The sequence below is a fragment of the Schistocerca serialis genome, chromosome 9 (assembly GCF_023864345.2).
Source record: "Schistocerca serialis cubense isolate TAMUIC-IGC-003099 chromosome 9, iqSchSeri2.2, whole genome shotgun sequence".
Taxonomy (NCBI): domain Eukaryota; kingdom Metazoa; phylum Arthropoda; class Insecta; order Orthoptera; family Acrididae; genus Schistocerca; species Schistocerca serialis.
The window spans coordinates 498,729,357-498,757,135 of NC_064646.1; the positions used below are offsets into that span (position 1 = coordinate 498,729,357).

The 27,779-nt window shown below is 42.1% G+C and overlaps 1 protein-coding gene across 1 annotated transcript in view; it reads left to right on the forward strand.

The window, feature by feature from the left end:
• Positions 1 to 27,779, forward strand: part of LOC126419737 (serine/threonine-protein phosphatase 6 regulatory ankyrin repeat subunit B-like) — a 164,686-nt gene that overhangs the window by 34,933 nt on the left and 101,974 nt on the right. Inside the window, exons 2-6 of the mRNA XM_050086915.1 lie at positions 5,580 to 5,584; positions 9,683 to 10,259; positions 17,123 to 17,248; positions 21,205 to 21,215; positions 24,589 to 24,937. Coding sequence (XP_049942872.1) covers positions 5,580 to 5,584; positions 9,683 to 10,259; positions 17,123 to 17,248; positions 21,205 to 21,215; positions 24,589 to 24,937 — 1,068 coding nt within the window. The remainder of the gene's footprint in view (positions 1 to 5,579; positions 5,585 to 9,682; positions 10,260 to 17,122; positions 17,249 to 21,204; positions 21,216 to 24,588; positions 24,938 to 27,779) is intronic.

The window sequence follows — 27,779 nt, forward strand, 5'->3', positions numbered from 1 at the left end:
AGGGCTGGCTGTGTCACTGAGCACACCGTGACGCAAGGAGCTGCCGGGACGCCCTGTGTGTTGGCCGCGGCGACGAACATCACTTGCCTGCAGACACCCCTCCCTCACTCTACGGTGAGTCCTGTCCACTCTTACAGTTTCTTCATACGCTAAGGGCCCCGTTGTAGTTCGAGTCGATAATTTTTCTTCCAACTTTGCAACGGTACGACACGCAGACTAAATCGAACCCAGCTATCAAATGAACGCGAAGTACAGGCAATGGCTGCCACCTGGCTTGTACCTGTCCAGGATCAACGGTATTTTATTTATCGGAGGGCAGGGTTCTGTTTTCCTTCTTATTGTTATCATATTCTCACAGGTCAATCAACCTACCCCGTTAAGCCTCTTCTCTGCTCCTTGTTCCTTCTCTCTGTCGTAGCAGGTACTGTGTAGGTGGTGCAGAGCAGCGTTAAAGAAACTGCCACCCACAATCCACTAGACACTAGTTAAAAATCACTTCCTGAAAGTTCATGATAAATATCGGTTGTCCGTTTTCTACCTTCATGTAGCTAATTGTTTAAAATTCTATTGACTATTTATTGCCACCAAGACTCATGAAATGGCTACCAAGCCCTTATTTACGTCCTCACCTATATTCTCTCTGCAAGTTTATAGTGGTAAAGATGTGATACGAAAGCAGCCACCCGAACACTATTCACCATCGAAACAGTCACCGACGCACAGCTTTGCGTGATTTAAACGTTCGGTCGATTCAGTGTTCTTCCTTTACAGAAGTGCTTGCCATACTACTCTGTCACGAATAGAAAAGTGCCACGCGGATTTTGTAAGTTCGACAGGAATATTTCACACACAGTTATCTTTCACACGGAAGCACATGCAATTACCAAACGTTCACCAACATGTCTTGCACCCAAGTTACTTTCTGTTAGCAGTAACCAAACGCAATTTACTTGACTAATTCTCCATTTTACATACTGATTGCGAAGAGCGACATAAACTAATGTATTCGGTACAATGGTCCGGAAGCGACTTTCTAGGCAATATCATCGTACAGGTAACACACACCTCTCTGTGCACGGGAAGCTCTCAATTCTGATTTTCTGTTGACCTGAATGACCGATCGGAACACTCTCTCGAAAAATCCTCTCTTACCCAATCAAAGTTTAGAAAGTAATTTAACGTCAGTAAAAGTTCAGTTTATTACATTAGATTTAATTATAAACCAAAATAACAACAAATTTATTTCGTTCCTAATTTTTTTCTGGTTGCCTTTTACAAAAGCGTGTTCACTGAGACATATGTTACGTGAATCGTTGTTATTCCCAGAAATTTTTCTCAGTATGGATTTCGTATAGGTCTTCACAAAATAAAACATTTTGGATTTTCAGATGTTCCTCATTCACCCTCTCAATCTCTCCGACGCACTCACATAACAAAAAATAACTGAATATTAATTTTAAAAGATTCCAATATTACGTCAAATAAAAATTACAAATTTTACATAACGAACATTTCTAGTTGACCTATTGTTAGGAGCTAAACTTCTTATAATAGCTGCATATGATGTTGAAAGTTCATCTAATGCCGTTACTAGAGCGGTTTTGAAATATCTGTTTTTCTGTAATTTTTAGGTAAATTTTTCTACTTTCGAAACTGTGATAAATAATGAAATGAAATTTTTTGCGGTATATTTTTAGCAATAACAAAAAAACTAATGTAGTTTATTCAGATTCAAGGGATAATAAATATTCGTAGAATTCCATTGGCAGGTTGATTCACTGCCACAGGCGGTATCTGATATAGGTGTATTAGCTGCATTCGAACAAAAGAAAAAAAAAAACAACGAACGAATCCCCTCCAACTAGGGGCGCCCAGTTCTCCATACTTAAGTGCACCTACGATAACACGGAATAACTTGCTGCGTTGCAGCTTGTATTACGTTTTGTCTCACGTTTCGAAAATAAAAAACAAGCATTTCTGCTTAAACTTCTACGTAATAAACCAGTACGAATCTAGGGTAGACAACAAGTAAAGCCTCTCGATTTGGTGTCTAATTTGTATACTCTCTCATTAAAAATTTTGCTTCGCTTCAGGAGCAGATTCATTAGCACTCGTGTCGTGCAGAAAATTAAGGTCAGAACAGTTTGTCGACAATGCTGTATCAGTTACACAGAGCCAAAATATTGGATGGCATACTTTATACCGTGTGTTCGAACAGGACTGGATACCAGAACAACTTACACTACAGAACTAACGTAACAGCTACATGGCAACAGCTATTTATACTTCGGTTTATTCCCAAACAAGTGTTGGTGTAACCGTAATACTAGGTAGAAACATTACTCTTAGGAGCAAACAAATAAATTAGAAAGGGGAACATAATCAGACTCCTCAGTAATGTAACTTTGGCCCCACGGAGGAAATGGAAATTCACTTAAAGCTTATAATCAGATATTATAGCTGCTATTCACGAATGATATGCGTTTTCTTTTATACCGAATATGTATGTGACAGAACCACCTGCCAAATTGTGAGGCATTGCGTTAAGCCCTATGGTCCTGCGCTAATAAACATTCGTGTAATTATGCACACGTTCTGACATACAGTCAAAGGACTCATTCTTGCATTACGGGAATATACGTCGTGATCATGCCAAACAAGTCAATAGTAACGTTGAGATAACGAACCAAGAAATTCTCGTCCGCAGCTTGTGGTCGTGCGGTAGCGTTCTCGCTTCCCACGCCCGGGTTCCCGGGTTCGATTTCCGGTGGGGTCAGGGATTTTCTCTGCCTCGTGATGCCTGGGTGTTGTGTGATGTCCTTAGGTTGGTTAGGTTTAAGTAGTTCTAAGTTCTAGGGGACTGATGACCATAGCTGTTAAGTCCCATAGTGCTCAGAGCCATTTGAACCATTTTGAAGAAATTCTCGTAAGTTGCAAGTAAATCATTTTGTGCTTAAGAATACGTGATCTGATTTTAAGACCAAAAGAATTTGGTTCGTTTGTCGTTTACAGCCGTGACTAAACTTAGGTATTTGGAAACCGAATGTATGCTTCTGTTAATGTACACTACACTAGAGCAGTAGTCTGATGATGAAAATTTACGACCAAGAATGAAGTACTCAGGAAGATTCCAATTAAAAAGAATATCGACTGAGTCTATGAATGATTTATGATCACGAGTCTTCGGACTTGATGATATTATTTGTCACTTGCGTGTGAGGGAACTTTGTCGAACTTCCAAAAGTGTCTTACGTGAGTGTAATTCAGTTATCTGTGTTGATTTCATTGTTTAGCATAATAATTAAAATCCATTCCATTCTAAAGTGTGAGTGGATTTGGTTAACTGCAATAATGCACCCAGAATGAGATTTTCACTCTGCAGCGGAGTGTGTGCACACTCCACTGCAGAGTGAAAATCTCATTCTGGAAACATCCCCCAGGCTGTAGCTAAGCCATGTCTCCGCAGTATCCTTTCTTTCAGGAGTGTTAGTTCTGCAAGGTTCGCAGAAGAGCTTCTGTAAAGTTTGGAAGGTAGGAGACGAGATACTGGCAGAAGTAAAGCTGTGAGGACCGGGCCTGAGTCGCGCTTCGGTAGCTCAGATGGTAGAGCACTTGCCCGCGATAGGCGAAGGTCCCGAGTTCGAGTCTCGGTCGGGCACACAGTTTTAATCTGCCAGGAAGTTTCAACAATGCACCCATTTACTAGAGAGATCTACGCATCCGTTTTGTAAGGAAAATACAAATAGACACACTTTGCACACTTTGTTAGTGTTTAACCCTTGTTACAATTATAGGCACCAACATAGTAGAGGACATTCTTTTATGCATTTGAAGCAGGTACTGTCATAACGCAATAAATAAAAATAAGAGGTTATTCCAGGAGTGTTGCATATTTTTGGAACTATGCAGTCGTCTGTTCGTGGCTTGAAGCTCGTTAGAGCAGGTAGTGGGCGGGTGCGCGCCTGTTCAGAGCTGCTGCCGCTGCTGACCTCTCAGAGCAGTCAGCGGTGAGCCATGCAGTGAGTCTGGCTTCTGATGCGAGACAGGGGACGTAAACGTCGTTACGGCTGTGAGAGGTTAATGTCGCACATGCGAAGAAGAATTGCGAGATCTGTCGAATGTAATGAACAGTACAACGGGTACAGATTGGGGATTAAGAAAACTGATAATATGAAAAATAGCAAAACAAGAACAGTGAGAAACTTATGTTCAGAATTGAGGATAAAAAAGTAGACGAATTCAAGAAAATCTGCTAACTAAGCAGCAAAATAACCCAAAACAGATGGAGTAAGAAGGACATAAAAAGCAGACTAGCACTGGCAAAAAGTGAATTCATGGCCAAGAGACATGCAGTAGTATTAAAAAAAGCATTAATTTTAGGAACAAATTTCTGAAAATGTATGTTTGGACATTAGCATTGTATGGTAGTGAAACATGGACTGCGGGAAAATCGGAACAGAAGAGAAGCGAAACATTTGAGATGTGCTGCTGCAGAAGGATGTTGAAAATTATGTGCACTAGTAAGTTAAGGAATGAGAAGGTTCTCTTCAGAATTAGCGAGGAAAGGTATATATGGAAAACACTGACGAGAAGGAGGGACGATGATAGAACATCTGTTAGAGAGATGAAGGAATAACTTCCATGGTATTATGGGGAACTGCATGGGGTAGAAAGTGTAGAGGAAGATAGAGATTGGTATACAGCCAGCAAATAATTGAGGATATAGGTTGCAAATGCTACTGTAAGATGAAAACATTGGCACAGGACAAGAATTCATGGCGGGCCGCGTTAAACCAGTCAAAAGGCTGATGACTGAAATAAAATAGAGGTGAAGAAATTTTAATTGCTGATCATGGTGCAGTAGGAGAGAGAGCATTAAACCAGAGGGCAGGGTGGTACACGATAAAGAACACTGGAGTTGCAACATATGCAAATCATGAATGTTAAAATGACATGACTGAGAAGTTGTGGGTGCTGAGATATGATTAAATAAAAATGGTACCGGTAATTGAGAGGAGTAAAATGTAGTAGTATCTGTTACTAAAGTGCCTGATCTAGATTGTGCAAGAAGATTTCCATTTCTTCAGTTCTGAGTCGTAGGATGTGATAGCAGCAGACATTCGGTCTCCACGTAGTTCTGTCTTATGCTTTATTTCAGCTTACATCTTGCTCCATAAACTTAAGCTGTGGTGTAACTGCAGTAATTTTTCCATTTACATATTTATTATTGCTTTCAATAAATAACCAATAATATGAACTCTGTTTAATGACGGTATTCTACAAACTAATCTTTCTTGGTATGCTGTTACAAGCGCATCCCGAACATAAAAAACGACTGATAACATAACAAGTGGCGAAATTCTTAATAGGGTGTGAGAAGGGGATAGTCGCCTCTTTTGCTCAGCCTCCTGGGTCCATGTGTCACGGCCACACGGTACCACACTCCAAACATGCCCTTTCTGAACCATTTTTTCTCATTTGTTGGCAGTTAATTTTGGAGATTAATATTTTCTTTGTTATATTGGGGGAACTTTTTTCATTGGTAGTTCTGCTTCCTATTTCATATTTTCTTGTTACAGCTCAGGTGATCTGGCTTCTCAAGTAAGTAGCACAGTCAACACGTTGCAGTAGATTGTCACATACATGTACTAGAACACTGATTAGTCGTTCTTTCTCACAAATAGTCACATTTGGTTCAGACCAATTTATTTACATGTTATATCCCCTCCACATTATCCATTTATGTATTCGAGATTTTTTTACTATTCGATAAAACATGTGTGGAACAAGTGCATGCACTCTTTTCTCATCTATTACAACATCCTTCTCCTTTTTATGAAGATGACAGTGAGAAACGGTGAAACAAAGTTTGTATTTTATTCCTACTTTCTTCAGAGCTTCAAACACTTTCCGTATGTATGCAGAGGCTATGAATGTGGCAGTGAAATATGTGGAAAGTAAATTAACAACTAATTTTAAAGCTTATATTCCTTCCCTGATTCCTCGGCTTTCTGGAAGCCAAATTTATATTCTGAGAAAGCGGCAGAATTGTTTGAGACGTTGGACGTCATTATTTTATGATACATCCGCAAGTAGACTAAATTATTCGTAATTTTAGCTTTTTAAGGTACTCTTCGGTTTTAGGACTGGCAATGCAAGAGGCTTTTTAATATCTGCGTTATGTTTTCCTGTTAACAGTTGTCAGGCGTAATTTTGTGGAACTGGAATTTCATTTCCGTTCCTCCCGCTTTGAGAAGTTTCGCAGGAATATTGTTTATTCTCAGGTGTTTGTTGTTTCACAGTTTTCTCATGGCTAATTTTCTTTTAGAAAGAAGTAACCAACTATCAGTGTTGGATCAAGCAATGTAATTGCAGTAAATGAATAATTTAAAATTTTATTTAAGAACCACGATGCCCATCTGATTTACACATTTTCGATGTTGACTTTGAACTGGAATGTCAATGAAAACACTCATTCATTGGGTCGTTGACTCCCACACACTTCACAATCGAAAACTCCAGGCTACTGTGCGTTAAGCAGTATAATGACACTCTCGACAACCTTCGATGCTCTGACACCCCCAGACACTTCAACTCATTTCTAAGGACATCGTTGTGCTGTATCCACACTATACTTAATCTGACCCCTTTGAAGAGCAGCATGAGCGCAAATTTTGGTCTCGTGCACAGGTTGGAAGCACTATGGGACGATCAAAATTATTTGCGGAAATTTAAAGGTGATATGATGCAGCAAAGGGTGTTTATGCACTTTAAGCCCTAATGTTCCGGCGCCTGCTGTGGAGTGATCTCGGAGGACTGAGATTGGCTCAGGCGTGAATTAAAAGACCCCTCAGTTCGGCAACAACTTTGGTGGCACTTGCGCACCCGGATTGAGAATTTGAATAGTGCACCTCTACAGTGACAGCCTGTGAAGTTGTCGTATGCCCCTGCTGGTATCTGAAACAGAGCTGTGTCAAGACGTTGCCTACCTACAGGCGCCTAACGCTAGGTACTTCTTCATACTGTCAACATTCTGCCTATACGAGTCGCTCAACCTGTAGCCATAATAGCGATTAAGGTTGCTCTGTGATATGATCTTCTTGCATTTCGACGCAGTTTAAAGTTTATTTGCCCATTTATTGCTATTTTCTTGAGGATATTAATGCCTCTCTAATACACGATTACTAGGTGCTCTCATCGACGTTTATACCACGGTATATTTGTGATTCTTCTCTGTTCACTGGCTGGTCACTTATTCTGATTGTTGGCTTTTATAGTCTTCATAATATTCACTAATATATGAAGTCTTTTGTGTGCTGCTTGTAAGCTGCTTGTAAGTTTATTTCCTTTGCACCAATTACTTAGTCTTTTTCTAATTTTGCTCTTGTTCTGCCACATACTATATTAGTAGGTCGTCTGCATAGTTGATGCAGCCTCCAATATTTGTTATCATCTGAAGCTGGTTCATTAATGACAACAAACAAGAATCCGTGGGCAGCTTTTGGTGAAATTTTTCACAATTTACTTTCGAGGTATTCCAGTTTCACTAGCCTGTCTGTGGAGTAATCTCTTAGGAAGTTGTAGAGACAACTGGGCAGCCCATCTGCCTCAGACTATTGTACTGGGCAGGTAACCATAAACTATCGATAGCCCCAGCTTTATCAATCATTATGCCTATAATGTACTTGTCTGATGTATTCTTAATATTCATTGCGTGATTTACCGCATCTTCGGTGTATTTACCTTTGCTCATACCATAATGCAGTAGCTCATGTCTATTATGAGTCTGTGATGGCTCAGATGGCGGCACGCAACCTTTCCCTGTACTTCAGCTGAGTATTTACCAAACGATTTGTGTTGTAATATTTAACCCTCACAATACCAACGGGGGGCGAAGGGTGGGGTACTTTAAGCCCATCAATAACACACATTGTAATGTAGTCAGTTTCTTTATGTTTTAAATTATTGAAAAACTATTTGTTGTTGTTAATGAATTCTATCATATTCCATATATGTTTTAAATTTTTCAACTCAGTTACCAAAAATTTAAATAACAGTAGTAGATGTCTCTGTCCTCAATGGAAATCGTAGTCAGCGTTGCCAAGTTCTGGGACATAACTTACATATCAGCACCTCTTTAAAAATAATGTTTAGAGTAAAAGCCAACAACACTGAAAGAAATGTCAATTCCTTATATTTTTTATGTTATTTACAAAGTGAGTAATATATATTATTGGAAGTGCTTTGATATTGCTAAAATTGTTTTAAAAGGTATTTTAAGGTTCTGGACCCTAATTACACATATGTACCTCTTCAATAGAACGTTGTTAATATAATTTTAATTTTTTAAAAAGGGCACAATGTACCCTCTTCGACCCCCCACCTCCAAACTGGTAATGCACTTTATGCAAAATTCCTTGATATTGTTGGGGCTAAGTTGTTCTGGATCCCTAATGATACTTGAGAATCTGCGGATTCTGGTTACTTGTACCTGCAAAGGAAATTCATTGAATGACGCTGTTAGATATGGAAAAATCTGGTCCACTAGCTGATGGAAGATTGGTGCCATTATTATATCAACCTCTCGTGCTTTCCTTTTTTTTTTTACTTTATTACTGCCCAGCCCAATGAGCTTCTGGGCAAATGAAATCGAAAGATCATTCATATGCTGCTGGAGTAGTTCACAGCAAAGATACTGTCATGTCTTCTGGCAACAGAGTCGTAATGTCTTCTGGTCCATCGTCATCATACCTCTAGATCATCTCAAGGTCGATATAACAGTAGGTATCGAACCGTGTTTGTTGTGAGTTTGCATGTGAAACACTAAATGCCTGTTACAATTCGGTCCTTGACATGTATCTCGCATTTTTCTGCTCTTGTTTGGTGTAATAGTTTCTTTGGTTCAAATGGCTCTGAGCACTATGGGACTCAACTGCTGAGGTCATTAGTCCCCTAGAACTTAGAACTAGTTAAACCTAACTAACCTAAGAACATCACAAACATCCATGCCCGAGGCAGGATTCGAACCTGCGACCGTAGCGGTCTTGCGGTTCCAGACTGCAGCGCCTTTAACCGCACGGCCACTTCGGCCGGCAATAGTTTCTTTATATTGTCGTTTGACTGTCTGATAGAAACTCAGCCTTGTCTGTCTTTCTGTTTCCCCTGAGGTTCTATGGTAGTATCTTGTCACCTGCTGTGATGTCCATCTCTGTGGAGCGAAACATCATGGAATTTCAAAAACCTTTCGCTACATAACAAATATTGGGATGTTGCAAAAACTTGTTGGCATCATCATCAGTTCCGCTTTGTTGTAGTGGGTGTAACTTGAATGCTGCCTTTAAATGTTCCCAATTCGCTTTACGTAGATTGCATACTCGCTTGGGCTGCATGTTGGAGTCTAACTACATCTGTTATTGTGAACTAATTAAGATTATGGCCAGACCTTACACTCTGCAATGTGGTCCCTGAATTTTTCATTTGCAAGACTGATATTTGTATTCGGTTCTGCACACGCGTGATTTTCGAATGTCAGAGGGTTGATGGGCGTGTTCAGGGCATGAAGGTCATACGCAAATTCAAAACAATTACCAGCTTTCGCTTGACACTGTTCTGGCTGTGGCTCGTACAAGCATAGAGTGTGCCATGTGAGGAGAAAGAGCTCTTGAATGACGCCATGTTCCAGAGTCATCAACAATGGAGCCCACCAATGAGGTTATGGAGACCACAGCCGTGGACCTGGGCGCCCTTCTGGACGCAGGGGACGGCGCAGTCGTCACGCTGGTGGCGGGTGGCACCCGTCTCGTGGCGCACAGGGCCGTGTTGGCCGATAGAAGTCCTGTGTTTGGCGGCATGTTTCGGCACGACACACTGGAAGCCAGCGCCGGTGAGGTCGCAGTCCCGGACGTGGAGGGCCCGGTGCTGCGCCAGCTGGTCGCCTACCTCTACACCCTCCAGGCCCCTCAGCTGCCCAGCCTGGCACCCCAGCTTCTGGCAGCCGCTGATAAATACGGCGTGTCGGCCCTGAAGGCTCGGTGCGAGCAGCTCGTGGCTGCTCAGCTGTCTGTCGAGACTGCGGCGGCCACAGCTGTTCTGGCGATCAGGCACTCCTGCACCAGCCTCAGGCAGGCCGCTGTTAACTTCATAAAGGCCAACGTCACGCAGGTTATGACCACGCGGGGTTGGGCTGACGCAGTGCGCACTCATCCAGAAGACGTGGTCACACTGGGTCAGCTGCTCGCGGATCCTCCAGCAGAAGCCAGGTAAGCATGTGACGAGCCACACGAGCCACTTGTCTGTGCTGCACAGTTCTAAGTGTTATTCTGTTTCCAAGCCAATAATTACACTTAGTGTACGAGCATTTTAGCGCAGAAACACATCTGACAAAAAAAATCACATCACCAAAAAGTAATTAAGGTAGAGGAAAGAAATTTGGAGAACGCGTTTGGCTAGGTAACATACGTAACTGATTAACATCACAGGTGGCAGATTTGCCATTGCAAATGTGATATGCTGGCACATTAATAAGTGGTGTAACCACAATGTTGAATGCAAGCATGCAAATGTTAACGCATTCTGTTGCACAGGTACTGGATATCAATTAGTGAGATGGAGTTCAATGCCTGTTGCACTTGGCCGGTCAATACAAAGACGTTTAAAGCAAATCGTGTATGACGTTGGAGTTGTCATCCAATGGTGTCCCATATGTGCCATATTGGAGATAGATTCGGTGATCGAGTAGATCAAGGCCACATGTCGACACATTGTAGAGAATGCTGCACTACAACAGCTGTTTTGTGAACGAGCTTTATCCTGTTGGAAAACATCTCCTGAAAAGTTGTTCATGAATGGCAGCACAACAGGTCGAATCAAAAGACTGACGCACATTTACGGTGTGGGTGCATGGAATAACGACGACGGTGCTTCTGCTCTCACAGGAAACTTTACCCAAGAACATAGCTCCAGCTGTAGGTCCAAAGTACCTAGCAGGCAGAAAGGTTGGTTGCAGGCCCTCAACGTGTCTCCTCGTAACCAACATACCAACATCGCTGACAGTGAGGCAGAACCAGCTTTCATCAGAAAACACTAGAGGCCTCCACCCTGCTCTCTCACCTGACACCACCGAAGTCGCAAATGACAGTGGTTTGGGGTCAGTGGAATGCACGGTCCAGGGCGTCTGGCTCGGAGCTGTCCTTGAAGCAAACCATTTCTAACATTTCGTTATGTCATTGTGGTGCCAACTGCTGATCAAATTATTGCTGCAGGTGCTGTGCAATAATGGTAACTTTGTCCCAATCAACTCGCCCCACCCAATCTCAAAGGTAACTACTATTGCTCTCGATCGCTAGAGTACGTATTTCAAGCTAACCTGATTTATGCGTCCTCAGAGTGATGCTACTAGCGCCAGTCTCATGCGAATGGCACGAAATCTGAATAGACATAATCTTTCAGATGTAGAAACAGACGTACAAACTTTCCTTTATGTCGCAGAACCCCTTCTCGGTGCTGCAATTTCTTCTCCATGAGCGTACGTGATCACTTGATGTTTTCCACAAATTCATTTAACAGTTTCATTTAATGCTATAACTTAACTGCATTTATTAACAGTTAAGCTGGCTAACGAAAATCAAGGAAGTGACAAATTTTTCATAGCCTTATAAATTGCTTTGTCCGTATCTGCAATCATCATTACTATTAAATTCTATGTGTGGAACAGCCAGTCACTTAGATTCCGGCATCAAGCCTCTGAATAAAAATTACATTGACTGTGGACAGAGGAAGAACCATTGTAGTGGTAGATACAACTATGTGCTGCTGAAAACGTAGGCAAACACAGTGATGTTTACAGTTGGCAGCCAGGTCATGAAAGTGTGCAGGTCTTTTTCTGTGTCCTGTATAGTGTCACTGTTAGCCTGTCGATGCAGAAGGGTCTTTATTGTTGTTGGCTGCCTCTGCTGCTGCCTACAAGGAGGTACATATAAATGGCGTCATGCTATGCATAGGGAAGATGAAGATGAGGAGCAACTCTGTCACCCAATACCAACACTTAGTGCTCTATAGCAGGCTTTTGTATGGCTCAAGGAGGCCAGCAACGTGTTTGTAATTTCTGATGTTACCAAACAGAAGTGTTAACCTCTGGGGTAGGTGCAGTAAACCAAACGGTCAGAGTAACCACTATTTCCACATTAGTATTACAGATTTGCGTGTTGTGTATCTCTCATTTGCTTACTTGATAGATGTATGTAATACAATTATAGTTTCCATAACAAAGTTCCCTTACTTTCCCCAGCTGAAGCTGTTGAGTTAAGAAGTATGCTAGGCCCTAATAAGTGTGTGGTTCCCAGTCAAAGCACGAAAAGAAGACTCCAGTAAATAAGTTTACATAAGCAGATGTGGTTGAAGGCGTAGCTGCTTACTTCCTAGATATTATAGGCCGACCTCACGGTACAACAAGAAAGTCCAATGACCAAAACAGCTGAAATACTTGAAAAAAGAGACAGCATTGGTCGTATATTTTTTACTATCGCAAAATCGATTTTCTGTCACTGAGTGACCATCTTCAGTGCTATATTGTATAACTTAAATTGGGATGCACTGTTGTCACTAAGCTTACGGCAATCACATAGACATAGCTGACAACAGTGCATCCCAATTTAAGTTATACAATATAGCACTGAAGATGGTCACTCAGTGACAGAAAATCGATTTTGCGATAGTAAAAAATATACGACCAATGCTGTCTCTTTTTTCAAGTATACCTGTTATCTGGTCGTAGTGCACAAGACAACATGGAGTCGCCAATCAACAAAAGAGATGAATTATGGCCCTTATTCACACTTCCTTCCTATTTCTGTTTAGTTGTTCCTCAGCATGCATATGGTAGCTAAGTACGCTTCCCTGTATTACACACACTAGTGGGAGGTTCTATGCTCTGCTTGCTGGTTTGAAGAGCATCCATCAAATCTCTGCTTGACTTTCTCTGTGTTGTTGGAACTTCTCTATTGTGTTACTAAATGCTATATGGAGAATTCTACTCTTTCTACTAAGACCTTCACTACGTCATCTGTTGTTCTTCCTGATCCATCTCGAAACAAATTCAACATTGATGAGATGTTCAGATCAAAATATTATTTGTTACATACCGTCTCACAGTACAAATACTCCCTACAAGCTTAGGTCCTGGTGTTTCAAAAAATTTTACTTTATTTTCAGGTATATATATATATAAATATTTATGCCATAGTTAATGAGCTGCTTAATAAACTGCAATTCTTATCTTTGATATAATGTTGCCTAAGCAGCCTGACTGCTTTACAAAACGCAACTAAATGAGAAATATCTCTGTTTCAAACTCACTGGTTCAATATAGCCTAACACGAAAGTATATCTTATTATAGTGGTTGTGGCTTGTATTCTGCCAGTACCCGTGTAGTGGTCAGTGCGAGACTTACGGCAGTTGGATGGAAACACAAACGGAAATGACTCACCTTGATAGTGTGGCGGCCGAAATCAAGCATTCCGATGGTTAGGGGACCCATATCATTCAACTCTATAAGAAACTTAAAACCTTATTACGATGCAAGTAGCTTATTTATTACATATATCAGTGTCTAGCCATATTATTGGTTCTGTACAAGCAGATTTGCAACGATGTTGTAATGTGTGAACATTAATATCAATAGTTAGAAAACAAAAACATGGAATGAAACACGTCGATTCTTGCGTCAAAAAGAAGCCACATTTGATATTTGCTAATTACACGAATGGAAAACAATGGTTTGGTAAGCCACACACATTTTTTGGCGTTGAATCTGAATAAGCAATAAAAATGATGGAGTTCTATTTGAAAATACAAAGTTGGCCCCACGAAAGATGGAGGGATTGTTCGTAGGTGGCCAGTACAGACAGATGCCCCATTTCCTAATATTGACTTTTGAACTAGAAAATTTTTAATTTTTTTGTACGATGCGTCGTTTTCGACATATTCAGTTTTGTGAAGTTAAAATAAACGTCCTGTATACAAACACACACCAGTACCTGCCCCCTTCAGTTGTTATCTTTCAGATACCAGACACTAGCTCGTATGTTGTGCTCTGTGGGACCAGTTGCAGCTGACATTCACAACTTCCGACCTGTAATCACGATTTGATGAGTTTTTAGAGAAATGAACTTTGTCCATTGGTATATGTAAACTCATGATCTTTATTTTCATTCAGATTGACTCCTTCATTCCCAAGGAAATCGCCTATTCACAATCTAGGAAATATGGTTACCCTGAATACAGTAGTGAAACAGAATTTAATACTTCATTGGAGTCACAACGTCTGATCAGTTGTCAGGTGTAGATGTATACACAGATTGGGAGCTGGTTTCTCAGGATGGGGCCCATAATCAGTTACTCTCGGTTGCACAAGAAATACGTAAAATTTATTTAAAGGAATTAAAATTTTAAAACAATCTATAAAAAAACACATTGGCTGTATGACGGCTGAAGGCCTCATCACAGAAAAAAATTCCACAATTTTGGTGCCCAAGGCCTCCAACAATAACCTCAAACAACGAATATCTGAAGGCCTGAATTAGAAGTCAGAAGAACAATTCCAAATAGCACATATTAAGATAAATACTTCGTTTTAAAACAGACTGTAACATGGCTGAAGGCCTTATTATGAAAGATGTGTAATTATTGCTCGGCTGAAGGCCACACCAACAATAACTGGAAAATTACAAAAAATGGCTCTGAGCACTGTGGGACTTAACATCTATGGTCATCAGTCCCCTAGAACTTAGAACGACTTGAACCTAACTAACCTAAGGACATCACACAACACCCAGTCATCACGAGGCAGAGAAAATCCCTGACCCCGCCGGGAATCGAACCCGGGAATCCGGGCGCAGGAAGCGTGAACGCTACCGCACGACCACGAGCTGCGGACTAGAAAATTTCAAAGATCATTAAAACAAACATCACAATCTAAGGAATGAGGACAAGCGGTTCTCAGCAAGTATTCCAAGGGTCAGTTTGGGAATTTAACTCAAACATAAAGTAAGGTGAGACAGGCGGCCAAGAGTTGTACTCAAGCAACAGGATGGCAACTCAAAGTAGTGGCAGCTTAAGCGCCGACCGACCGACTAACCAATCCTCGTGACGTTCGATCACCAGTACAACGATGGAATATATTTATGCAAGGGCGAAGAGACAGACAGCAGTACGTCTTCAGAAAACACCCAAGGCTGAAGGAAACACTAGAACCAAGGTAGACCTCCCAAAACATATGCACAGTACAATAAAAGAGGTTGTCGAACTACACGCCATGTCGGACAGCATCAAAACCATGAGGAAAGGTACACTGCCAGAAAAGTAACTGGGGCGTAAGCGGCCACAATGCAGAAAATACCACTGGTTGCACTTCACTGATAAGAATAATACTAAATTTAATTATGAATAACTAATAGAGAAAGACGGCTGCAATATTAAACTGCCTCGGAACACTTCACTCGTTGCCACCAGGCTCAGAGGCCCAGGGAGCAACAACCCGCCGACCAAAGGCGAGATCTCAGAATAGCCGATGTTTCATTATCAGTTAACTCTTCACTCAGCTTAAACGTCCAGGGTTCGGTGTGCTCTCGCAGCTACCCCTCCTCGATCTGGCAGTGACAACACTCCGCCAGTGGCCCCAGCTTGCCTTCACACCGCACGGACCTGCTCGCTGCTACACCACAACCGATCTGACGTCCGTTCTCAACTGCTCATGAAATTCAGTACTCAGACAGCATTGAAATAACTGCTCCTTCAGAACCACAAGATACACGCAGATCCGGGAAAACAATTCCACAAACAACTCACAATACTAAAACCAGTCACTGTGAAACAACACGGACGAATTATAAGTAGGCACAAACACAGAGAAGCCAGAAGCGGTCGGAAGACAAAATGCACGTCGTCTGCTGCGAAGACCGACCGAATGACCAACCAACAGTCGTCCCCACTCAAGTCGGGCACGGGGAAGATCCCAGTATAAATCGTCGCCTGACGACTAATTGCCATGATGTCACTTCGACGGGCAGACACACACACACACGAGTGAAAGTTGCACTATTCGAATATCACGGCCCATTCAACTAAAACTCGCTGAATCCCTCCGTCGGACAGTGCACGTGTGTGTCGCCAGGGGTGGGGCGAGTACTGGCTGTCCAGACCTCACTGCCGCTCTGTCCCATCTCAATTAGCTCGACACACGACGACCTGGAAATACTAGAGGCCGCTCCAAAGATGGTACGACAGTATGCACTATCGATAAGCGCTGCTGCTGCTACTCACGGAAAGACAAGGCGAGCAAACGTCGTGGCGCCAGTGAACACACTAAGAAAACGAGACGCCACTGCCGCTATTACAAGATGAAAAGCTATGAACGGCATCAACATGAGCCGGACACGGCTCACTGATAGTTTGTTGCTGTGTTATAGGTTTTCCTGGCACAGATGACATTTAACATTCACCTGTTCAGTGAGAGGTCCCATGATCAATGTGAACTAAATCTGTTCAGTGGAAACAGTTTCAGTTTATGTAATGAAAATTTAAATGCTACAGGTTTAAGAATTTTATTGGAATAACTTCTTTGCATCACAAATTCTGTGCACTTTATTTACCTGAATTTCTTTCGCGGGTCTGTTCGAAAGCTGCTGCTCGCCTCACAACCATGTGAGCCTCCTAATGCGTGGTCCCTCACACATGAGGTACGAGCAACATTTGATTAAATCAGTACCACAATAAGTACATTCAAAGGTTATTGCTGTTGCTATTTCCATGTGATTCTTGTTGTGTATTTGAACTGTACTCGTTTTACTATAGCACAACTGATGGCGTTGCATCTACGTTTCATTTGCACTTTCTTTTGTTGTTTTTTACAGTAAGCTACCGGTCTGAGGAAGTCCGCCTTGATCTGATCTGTTTACACACTGCTTCTCCTGAGTTATTCACCTTAGCAGACCCACTATTGCCACTGGCAGAGTTTGTTCTGTTGTTTGTGTGAAGACGATCCCCCAGCAGCGATCCAGGTAGCAAGCTGTCCCCTGGCCTCCAAGTGGACAGAGTTTACCACACGCTGCCTGTCTGTCTTTGCAGCGCGCCGGCCTCTGCAGACGGCAGTGAGCCGCAGGGAGACCGCGGCCGCACCCCTGCCACTGCTGCGCCGCCCACGGCCAGCCGCACCGCTCCTCCGCCAGATGACTCTGCCGTCTCTCGCCTGCGGTGAGTTCCGCCACTACACACTACACACTGCGACTGTGGGGGCATCAACCAAGGGTTGGGTGCAAGGAAATTGAATAACGCTGTAGCGCATATGTGGTAACATACATAGGGGTTATAGTTATCGATAGAACTTATTCCTTTTATAAATTCTCGTGGCGATTAGTGATTGATCAAAGTGATTCCTTACATCCCTCTTTGGGTTCACCGTATGGGTTGTATTAGTTCAGGACACAAGATTTCATTCACAGCAGTTATGGGGGAAAGATGTAAGAAAACAAAATCCTTTTCCATAGGTACTGAATATACTGATATGTTGGATGCAATTTGCTCTTTCGGTGATGGCGCTCCATCTGAGAATGACTCGTTTAACAAATAGATAAGGCAGAAGGTGCTGATGCATTGACACTCCTAAAAACTTCGATTTTATGTCAATAAATAATCTTGAATCGAAGTCTTTGGTGATACTGAAACAGAAATTTTGAATGAATCGCAAGCAGGAAAAAGCAAACAAAAAGAATATGCAGCAGAATAAGGATATGGCGTGTTCTGGGGTGTGTCTTCAGATTTTGCATATGTATCTTTTGACTTTTCGGAGACTACAGAGCACTGAAAACTTATGCCCTACTGCACTTGGAAAGCGTTTCTTGCTCACGACGACACCTGGCTCAAACTTCTATTATCTCTTCTATTGTGTTGGTGTGTAAGTTCGTAGCGTTTTTCCATACGTTAATGAAACACAACATAATAGAGGCTTTAGTCATCACTAGCATGTTCTCCTTCACTACGTACAACAGTCTGCCAACACTGGAGCAACTTTTCGATCGCCTGGTTTTCCGTCGAACACCTCGTTGAGCCAACTTCCGAGCGCATGTTCATCCGGCAAAGAAGTTCCTTCAAGATTTTTCGATAGAGAGCGCAGAAGGTGAAAATCTCTAGCGCGAGATCAGGTGCGTACGACAGTCTAGCAGAACGCTGGCGGGCGGTATCGTGGACTAGTATCGCTTCACGCAGTCTTCCTGGCCGTTGTTCTCGGACTTTGTCTGCAAGACATCTCTGTTGGTGGCAATAAATGTCAACATTGGTGGTTACTCCGCGGACAAGTGGTTCCAGTACACCAAACTGTCGCTGTTCTACCAGAAGATGGAATGCGCGCAGGTATTTGTATGGGAGTTGCTGCTTTGTTTGCGCTCAAACATTCCTCTGTTTTCCTTATATTAGCATAAAAGCAGCATCTCTTGTCACCAGTAGCGATACGGGATAGGAATTGTGGAAGTTGTTCACGAGCCAATTGATAACGAGTTAGCAGAGGTACATGTATGTCCAGTCGCTGATTTCTGTGCTGTTACCATAGAACATGCAGTACCCATACACCCGATTCTTGAACCTTCCCGATTGCATGCACAAGTCGCACGATTGTGTAGCGATCACAGTTCGTCACATTTGCCAGTTCTAGAGTACATCGACGTGGATCATTGTGGATTAATGCATTTAACGATCATCATCAAACACCGGAGGTCTATGTGAACGTAGAGTTACTAATATAAAAACGATCCTCCTTTTTAAAACTATTTTAGAGCCGTTGCGCTGTCCAATGGTATTATCTCCATAGGCGGCATAACTGTTTCTGGCTGTCTCTCCCGCTGTCAACCCTCTTTTGAACTCTGACGGGAGAATATGTCGATTTTTCTCTTGGCACTCCATTTCTAGCGTCCACAGCTCTCCACTGTAAGTAAAAATGACAGTAGTTGGATAAAGCCATGATAACGGGAATACCATGAAAGAAAAAGCACTATGAACTTATGCACCAACATGATGATTCCATATTTGTTTTCGATACGTTAGAATCAGAGGTTCACCTTGGGTATGTGCCAGTAACACAATTGGGGGAACGAACACTGTAGAGGGTGGTGGTTTACCCTACTACGAGAGACGTAGGCTAGAAACTCTGTTGGTAGTGTTTAGCAATCAACTGTGCAAACATCAGGCTCAATAAAAGGGAGTCACATACGCAGGCATGCTCAGAAGGCGTAATTGATAAGGTGACTTCTCGAAATAATAAGAGAAGTCGCGTTTGAAGTTTGGTTGAGTGGAGATATGTTGCAACAGCCACACCTCGCCAGTTGTCAAGAATACGTGGCACCTCTGCGGCACTGCAAATATCTGGAGTACTGTTCTGTTTATTCTTCCAGCAAGATAGCTGTGCGTGTCAAGGGCAGAACCGTGGTACAGTGATTTGACGAGTAGGATGGTGAGCTGACGATGACGTCGTGGCCGCCATATTCTCCTGGTCTGGAGCTGGTGGATAGCATCTGGTGCTCTGTCGCAATTCCCGTTAACCAGGGGCTGGTGGTTTGTGGGGGGTGGAAATGGTGTGCATCACCTGTGCATAGACGTCAGTGGGCTTGTCAAAACTGGATCGACATCGCTTTACAAGAAAAGATAGCATGGTAGAAAAGCCCATAATAATCAAAATAACACAACTAAATTTTATAAGAGAGACATGTTCTCGTACGTGTTGGAAAGAACTACGCTGAAGATCAAACATTGACGTTACACACTACACCTACACGGTTTGTCTGGAGATCACAATTAAGTGCCTGCCAGAGAATTAATTGAATCACCTTCAAGCTACTTCTCTACAGTTTCACTCTCTAACTGTGTGCAGGAGAAACTAACAAATTAATCTTTCAGTGTGAGCTTTGATTTCTCTTATTTTATTATGATGATCGTTTGCCCCTATGTACGTGGGCGCCAATAAAATAGATTCACACTCTCGGAGGATAAACGGGCAAAGCAGGCACTAACAGAACAGATAACGGGCAATGACGGAAGACAACGCCAGACTTTGTAAACAAATACACAACACTTTTTAGGCACTGTGATATATATCTTATAAGTGAATCCAGTGTCAACTAGCGCATCTGGAAATCACCTTTCTAAGACAAATTACTAGGGAAGATAACGACAGCATAGTATTCGCTATAACCAGACAAGAACTGTGAGAGATGGTCGTCATAAAAAATAAATCAGTGAGCATTGTAGGAGTACAAGTGCAATTTTTTGGGTAGCCATTGATGACAAGTGGTGGTTAGTTTACATTTACATTTTAGCCGAACTAATACTTCCAAGATATTTCATTGGTGGGCTAGTGGTGTTAACCCCAATCAACAAAAGCGGATACCACATTAAGTTTGTAGACTGATAATTTTACTCAATATATATTTCCAGTATTGAGATTCTTATTAAATAACGTATTCAAATCATTTCAGAAGAGAATCTACTTCACAACTCATTGCAACTATAGTTAGGAGCACGTCCGATCTATTGGCAGACTAAACAGATATATTTTATCTCTCACTTCAATCTACAAATCACAGCTAATCATAAATTTCGTAGACTTTGCCATCGTGTTTTTTGAGTCATCAGTCTTATTTCAGGTTTAATACGGCCCACCTCGTCTTCCTCTCTTGTGCCACCTTTTCATCTCGCAGTAGCATGTGCAACCTACGTTCTCAATTATTTGGTGGAATAATTCCTATCCCTGTCTTTCTCTGTAGTTTTTAACCTCTACCATTCCCTGTAATACCATGGAAGTTATTCCATGATGTCTATATAGATGTCCTATCATCCTGTCCTTTTTTTGTCAGTGCTTTTCGTACATTCATTTCCTCTCCTGTGCAGAACCCCCACACTCCTTATCAGTACACCTAAACGTCAACATTGGTCTGTAGCACATCTCAAACGTTTCGATTCTGTTCTGTTCCGGTTTCCCCACAATCCATGATGTGACATCGTGTATGATTGAGTTAAAACACAATTTCATATTAACACTGTGAACAAAACGAGGTTTAACGCACGGATGACAAACATACAAAATTGTGGGGATGGAGCATAGAGAATTAATGTTAATGGATAACTTAAGATTACATTAACAATTGAAAAACTCTTTTGGACAGGTCTGGCTGCTGTCAGACGCTATTGGCGTGGAGCCATGTCTTAAAACATTACAAGGTCCCCAGGTCTGCAATATCTAGATAATATGTAAGTAGTATACCGATGAAATCAGTTTGCTGATAAAAAAGAAAGGAGATATGCAAAAAATCAAATTTTAACGGCTTACATCAAAATGGTAGGCGCGAAATTTCACCACAAAAAATTCCCTACTGATGAAACTACCCTAAACACTAATATTTCTAACGTAGCTGAAAGGAGTATGCTATTAGGACTTAGATACTGTCCCAAAATGGAAAGCTTGTTTTCAGTTAATTGCAGGTATAAACTTGAGAGAAAGTCTGCAAAGATGAAGCTCTATGACACGAGAATTTCTAGTTATCCATTGAAGACATAAAGTCTGTAAACGAACATCGAATCATGTCTGGCAGTTTATTAAACTCCCCTCCCTTTTTGCCCACGCATTGCAGTACGATTCACAATGACTAATTTTGTCTTTCTGCTATTATCAAACGAGTTCTAAAATACAAAAAATGTAACAATGGTAGGTTCAATTGGCTGAAGGATATGTAAAGAGAATAACATGGCTAAGAGCCACAACATACCATTAGAAGTATTCTCATACGAGTCCAACCAGACAGAATTTGTACACGCAGATGTATGAGCAAGGCTACCGGTAGCTTGAGGTCGTCCTATGTTTACACAAATAAGAGCAACAGCAGGTAGAGGGCGCTAACACACCAAGTACGTGAAGCGACCAGTATCTCAGATTAGGTAGCTGAAAACGAAATTTTCGTAGTCTTCACATAAATCGGTTTCCATGTGTCTAAAGTTAATGTGTAGCAGCAAAACACAAAACGTAAAATGTAGCAGGAAAATCCTTTCTTAAAGTCATAACAAAACATGGGAAAATAGTATACATCGCACCTATATGCACATACAGACCCTGGAAGCTACGGCATGGTGAATAGGGTGAATGGGGGGTGGGGGGAGGGAGTGGGTGGAGGAAGGTCGGGTATGTTGGTCATAGAGTAAGTTTGTTGAAGTTGGTGTAAGTTAGATTAAGTAGTGTGTAAGCCGAAGACCGATGACTTCAGTAGTTTGGTCCCATAGGAACTTACCTCAAATTCCCAATTTCTTATTTATGAGGGAAATCTCCTGTGTTGCTTCTATAATGCAGTTTATAATTTTTGGTACGTTGCATAGTAGTATTTTAACAGCATCACTGCTGAATGTGAGTCGGATAAAATTGATTTTTTCTTCTTGTACTTCTTTTGTGTATTTAAATCCGTCTAAAATCGCTTTGAGTCCTGGAGTTTGAATGCACCTTCAGGGAGCTTGAATTTGCCTCTGCAATTAGCCTTGCCATCTACAAATGCACTTCATACTCCTCTTTTTATTTAGATCCGTAGACCTGTCATGAGGATAGTCCAGGTGCTAATTTGGTAGCTAAAACTTTCTCACTCAGTGTAACTTTGTTGAAACGAAATTGCGTCTTGGTATTCAACTTCAGTAAGGTATGAGTGTAGGGCGTGCTGAAGCAGCTTATATTTTGCGAAGTGGCGACGTATTTGCGGAAGGAGGGAGCATCGAAGAAAAATTCTGCTAAAGGTGGTGGTTTCTTCTTAATTCATTACATGCCTGCATAGCAATTTAATTTCTGTTATCAAATTTTCATTTAAGAAGTGAAGACGTTCCAGGAGTAATATGATGACGAAGAATTTGACAGTGACGAAATGTTATTAGACCTACGCCGGAAATACATTTAATTCCATTCGCGAGGCGTTAGTTGGAGTCGATTTGGATGCTCTGATAGCTTCACTGTATAACAGATAGTTTTTTATCCTATTCTGCGTTCTGAACTGTAACCGACGCTTCCGTAATCCAAGTAAGGTATTATCTGCGCGCTATATGTGCCATGAGGCACTGCCTTATCGTAGCACTACGGCAGAACACGGGAAGAGGCAGTTACCGGTTATAAGCTCTGTCTGATTGGCGTACGACTCGAGTGCCAGGGACCACTTCCGACGGTGGGAGAGATCTTTGCATCTCACTGGACAGCTAGCGCTCGCCCCCAGCCAATAAGGGGCTGTCCCGCCACTATCCGCCTGCTTCACGGGCTGTGTGGAGCTTAGAAGTAATCTTCGACAAGCGGGTTGATATAGTACACCTACTAAAAACAAAAATGAAATAATAAAGAAATCACTTTTTCGTATTGCCACCTGGAATGTTAGGACCATGTGTCCAAGGTACATTGACGATGCCCAAGAGGTTGATTTCATCCGTAAGGCTGCAGTAATTGGCAGAGAGCTCCATCGTTTGAATGTAGGCATTGCGGGACTGCAGGAGACGCGGCTTCCAGACGCGGGCTCTATCAGGGAGGATAATTACACATTCTTCTGCCAGGGGAAGCCTCAAGACGAGCCAAGACTTCATGGTATAGGTTTTGCTTTTAAAAACACCCTTCTGGACTGTACTGTACCACCATCCGGTGGAACAGAGCGAATTATCGCTTTAAAAATATGCTCCTCAAGCGGCACTGTCAACATCCTAAATGTGTACGCTCCCACCTTATGATCCAGCATGGAAGAGAAGGCTCTGTTTTATGATTTACTCAGCGACAGAATAGCCGAGGTACCTAGCACCGAGACACTGTATATTCTAGGGGACTTTAATGCTAGAGTTGGATCAGATAACGACATATGACCGAATTGCCTGGGACATCATGGGGTGGGAAAAATAAATGAAAATGGCCAGAGACTGCTTGAAGTTTGCTGCTTTTATGGACTCTGCATTACAAACACATATTTCCAGCTTAAGGATCAGCACAAGGTGTCCTGGAGACACCCGTGCTCTCATCACTGGTATCAACTTGACTTAGTCATAGCTAGGCGTACTGCTCTCAAAAATGTGCTACTTACACGAAATTATCATAGTGCTGATTGCAACACTGACCACGCTTTGGTGGCGTGCACATTGAGGCTCACTCCTAAGAAATATCACCACGCTAAACCGAGAGGTCATCCCCGTATCAACACAGATCATGTTCATGACACAAAGAAAACAGGATTTTGCCAGTAATTTTGAAAGTGCTTTCCCAGGAAACGTGCAAGCGGAAAGGAATGTTGATAAGAATTGGGCAAAACTCTCAGGTGCAATCTACAACTCAGAAGTATTGGCCTATGGAATGAAAGGAAAAAGAAATAAGAACTGGTACGAGCAAAATTTGGAAGAAATGGAACCCGTCACTGAGGCTAAACGGAAAGCCCTGCTTGCTTACAAAAGAAACCCAAATGAAAGAACTCGAGATGACCTATGGAAAGTAAAGAACAGGGCACAGCAAACATCCAGGAAATGCGCAAATAACTACTGGCTGAATTCATGTGCAGGTACACAGAAAGCGGCAGATTCTGGGGATGCTAAGGCAATGTACGATGGTATTAAGAAAGCATTTGGACCAACTGTCAGAAAAACAGCTCCTCTGAAGTCCAAGACGGGTGAAGTCGTTACTGATGAAGGCAACCAAATGGAACGCTGGGTTGAACACTACCTCGAGTTGTATGCAGCCGAGAATGAAGTTAGCAAGGATGCATGTGACGCCATCAAACAAATGCCAGTTATGGAAGAACTAGATGCAATGCCTTCTAAGGAAGAACTCAGTAGAGAAATAGATTCCCTTGGTAACGGAAAGGCCCCAGGTGAAGATGGGATCCCTGCAGAGGTTATTAAGTATAACAAGTCTGTTCTTCTCAAACATTTATATTCACTTATCACAATCAGCTGGGAAGAAGGTTATGTCCCGATGAGTATGAGGAATTCGAGGATAGTTACTCTATATAAACAGAAAGAGAACAGAAGTGACTGTAGCAATTACCGAGGCATTCATTACTAAGTGTTGCCGGGAAAGCTTATGCAAGAGTCATCCTAATGCGATTACAAATCTTAGCTTCTACACTCTACTCAGAATCTCAGTGTGGCCTCAGGCCTTGGCGATCAACCGTAGATATGATCTTCTCCTTAAGAGAACTACAAGAGAAATGTCGTGAGTAGAAGAGGCCACTTCATATTGCTTTCATTGACCTTGTTAAAGCGTTTGATTTAGTGAGCAGAAATGGGCTTTTCAAACTGTTGCAGAAGATTGGATGCCCACCTAAACTACTATAAATAATTGTCTCTTTCCATGAGAAAACACAAGAAACACTCTGCTTCAATGGTAAAACATCAGAAGCATTCCCTGTTAATAGCGGTGTGAAACAGGGATGTGTGTTAGCTCCTACATTATTTGGGATTTTCTTTTCCCTTCTGCTCAGATTTGCCTTTGAAGACTGTGGGGATGGAGTGTATCTACATACAGGGTCTGATGAAAATCTTTTCAACATTGCTTACCTCAAGGCCAAGACCAAAGTAAATACAGTTGTTATCCGTGAGTTGTTAAATGCTGACGATGCAGCTCTAGTAGCGAACACAGAAGACGAGCTGCAGTATATAATCAACAAATTATCACATGCCTGTGAAAAATTTGGTCTACTCATCAGCCTTCAAAAGATTAAGATTATGGCGCAGAGCACTACCAACTTTCCTTCCATCAGCATTGATGGCAATCCTCTCCAGGTAGGATCCACAATATGTAGCAACTTGTCCATGGACACTGAAATTACTAACAGAATCGCAAAGGCATCATCTGTCATGACTAGACTGAAAAACAGAGACTGCTTACCAAAAAAGCTAAAAAGTCTACAACGCTTGTGTTATAAGCACCCTTCTCTGTAGCTGTGAGACATGGACAACTCCTTCTAAGCATGAATATCGACTCAACAGCTTCCATCTCCGCTGCCTCCAGAAGATCCTTCAGATCTCTTGGAGAGATAGAGTACCCAACACCGAAGTCTTTTATCGTGCAAGCACAACCAGCATCTTTGCACTCCCAAGCAAGATGGTTGGGACATGTCAGGCGCATGGATCCTGAACGGATACCGAAACAACTGCTGTACGGAGAACTTCAGGAAGGTGTGAGGCCATTGGGACGACCGCATCTTCGTTTCAAGGATGTCTGCAAGAGAGACCTGACCAAGACCAGAATCAATCCAAGTCGGGAAAAGCAATGCAGATGACCGTGTCAAGTGGCGAGTAACTGTGCGGAACAGCGTCAAGCTCTCAGAGGACGAACGCACACAGGAACAAATCAGGAAGAGGACAAAGGGAAGAGACAGCGGCCTCTATTCTAAGTCCCTCAGATTTCACATGTCCCAACTGCAGTAGGGATTGCCACTCTCGAGTGGGACTTTTTAGCCACAGCAGATGCTGCAGACTCTGAACCAAGCATGTTAACACCATCATCCCTCAAGGATGGACGGATGCCATTATATGTGCTAACGAAGATTCCCAACAAACTCCTGTTACAGTGCGACGGATTTCCCTGGTACCTTCAGATTTGTTAATTACGTGATTTGTGTGATGTGATCATGTTAACTTATGATGGGTATAAAGCTCTAAGTACCTGACCACTCTTTAGACCGGGAACATAATGTCCTAATCTTATAAGTCTTGTTTCTTTAAGCCTATGTCTCATATATAGGCACACAGCTGATTTATCAGGCAACATGTCGAGGCAGTTGTCATTCAGCCATTCACTGAACGCTATCACAGCGTTATCCATCTGCTGCTGACACTCAGGAAAACTATCGATACGAGCATAAATATAAAAATCATCTGCATACTGCACGCATCTATATCCCGCACTTGGGTAGAACTCTGGATGCAGGTCTGATGTAATTAGACTAAACAGTGAGCCTTATCATAACCTTTTGCTTTCTCTCCTTGGACCTACTGTTTCATAGTGTCTAGTATTAATCAGGGTTCTATCGGAAAACAATCGGTGTAGCCTGTGAATGAATGACTGTGGGATGTGATGATTCTTCAACCCAATTATGAATAGCGTCATAATAAAACTGTCATAATCGGTTGTCGTATCCGTATAACTCCTAGCAAATACTGATTGTCACTGAACCCATATCGTATATCAGTGATGATGATACCACCGTTTCAGTTGTGCCGTTACACTTTCTAAGACCGGGTCGTCCAAGGGGCAGTGCTTTTCGATCCTCAATCTACCTTTGTGCCCTATCATTTTTCTCTTATGTTTTAACGAGAGCTAGGAATGGATGAAGGATTTGGTTGGTCCATATTTTGTTTAAAATGTTCAGTAACCGAATTCATCCCTTCTTTGACATGTGTTGGAGCAATCAGTCACTCAGTCCGCGCCACATAGTCCTTCGGCACGCTATTGCTCGAGGCGTTTCCAACAGGGAGAAATTCCCATTAAGTAGATGTCCCACCTGACGCTCTACCATCAACACGCTTTTTGCTGTTCTGATCCGCTTGGTGTCAAGTTGCATAAAATGTTTTCAAAAAAGATTTTAGATGGTGCCTGTAGTTTTCCCATAGCTATATTAATACACCTTATTCTCTAGATTTTATTCCAAACGATATTCATGGATCATTGATATATTGAGATATTACATAAACGTCGGCAGGTTCCCTTTTTTTATTTTTGTATAGATGGTGCGCCCTTGTTTCGATA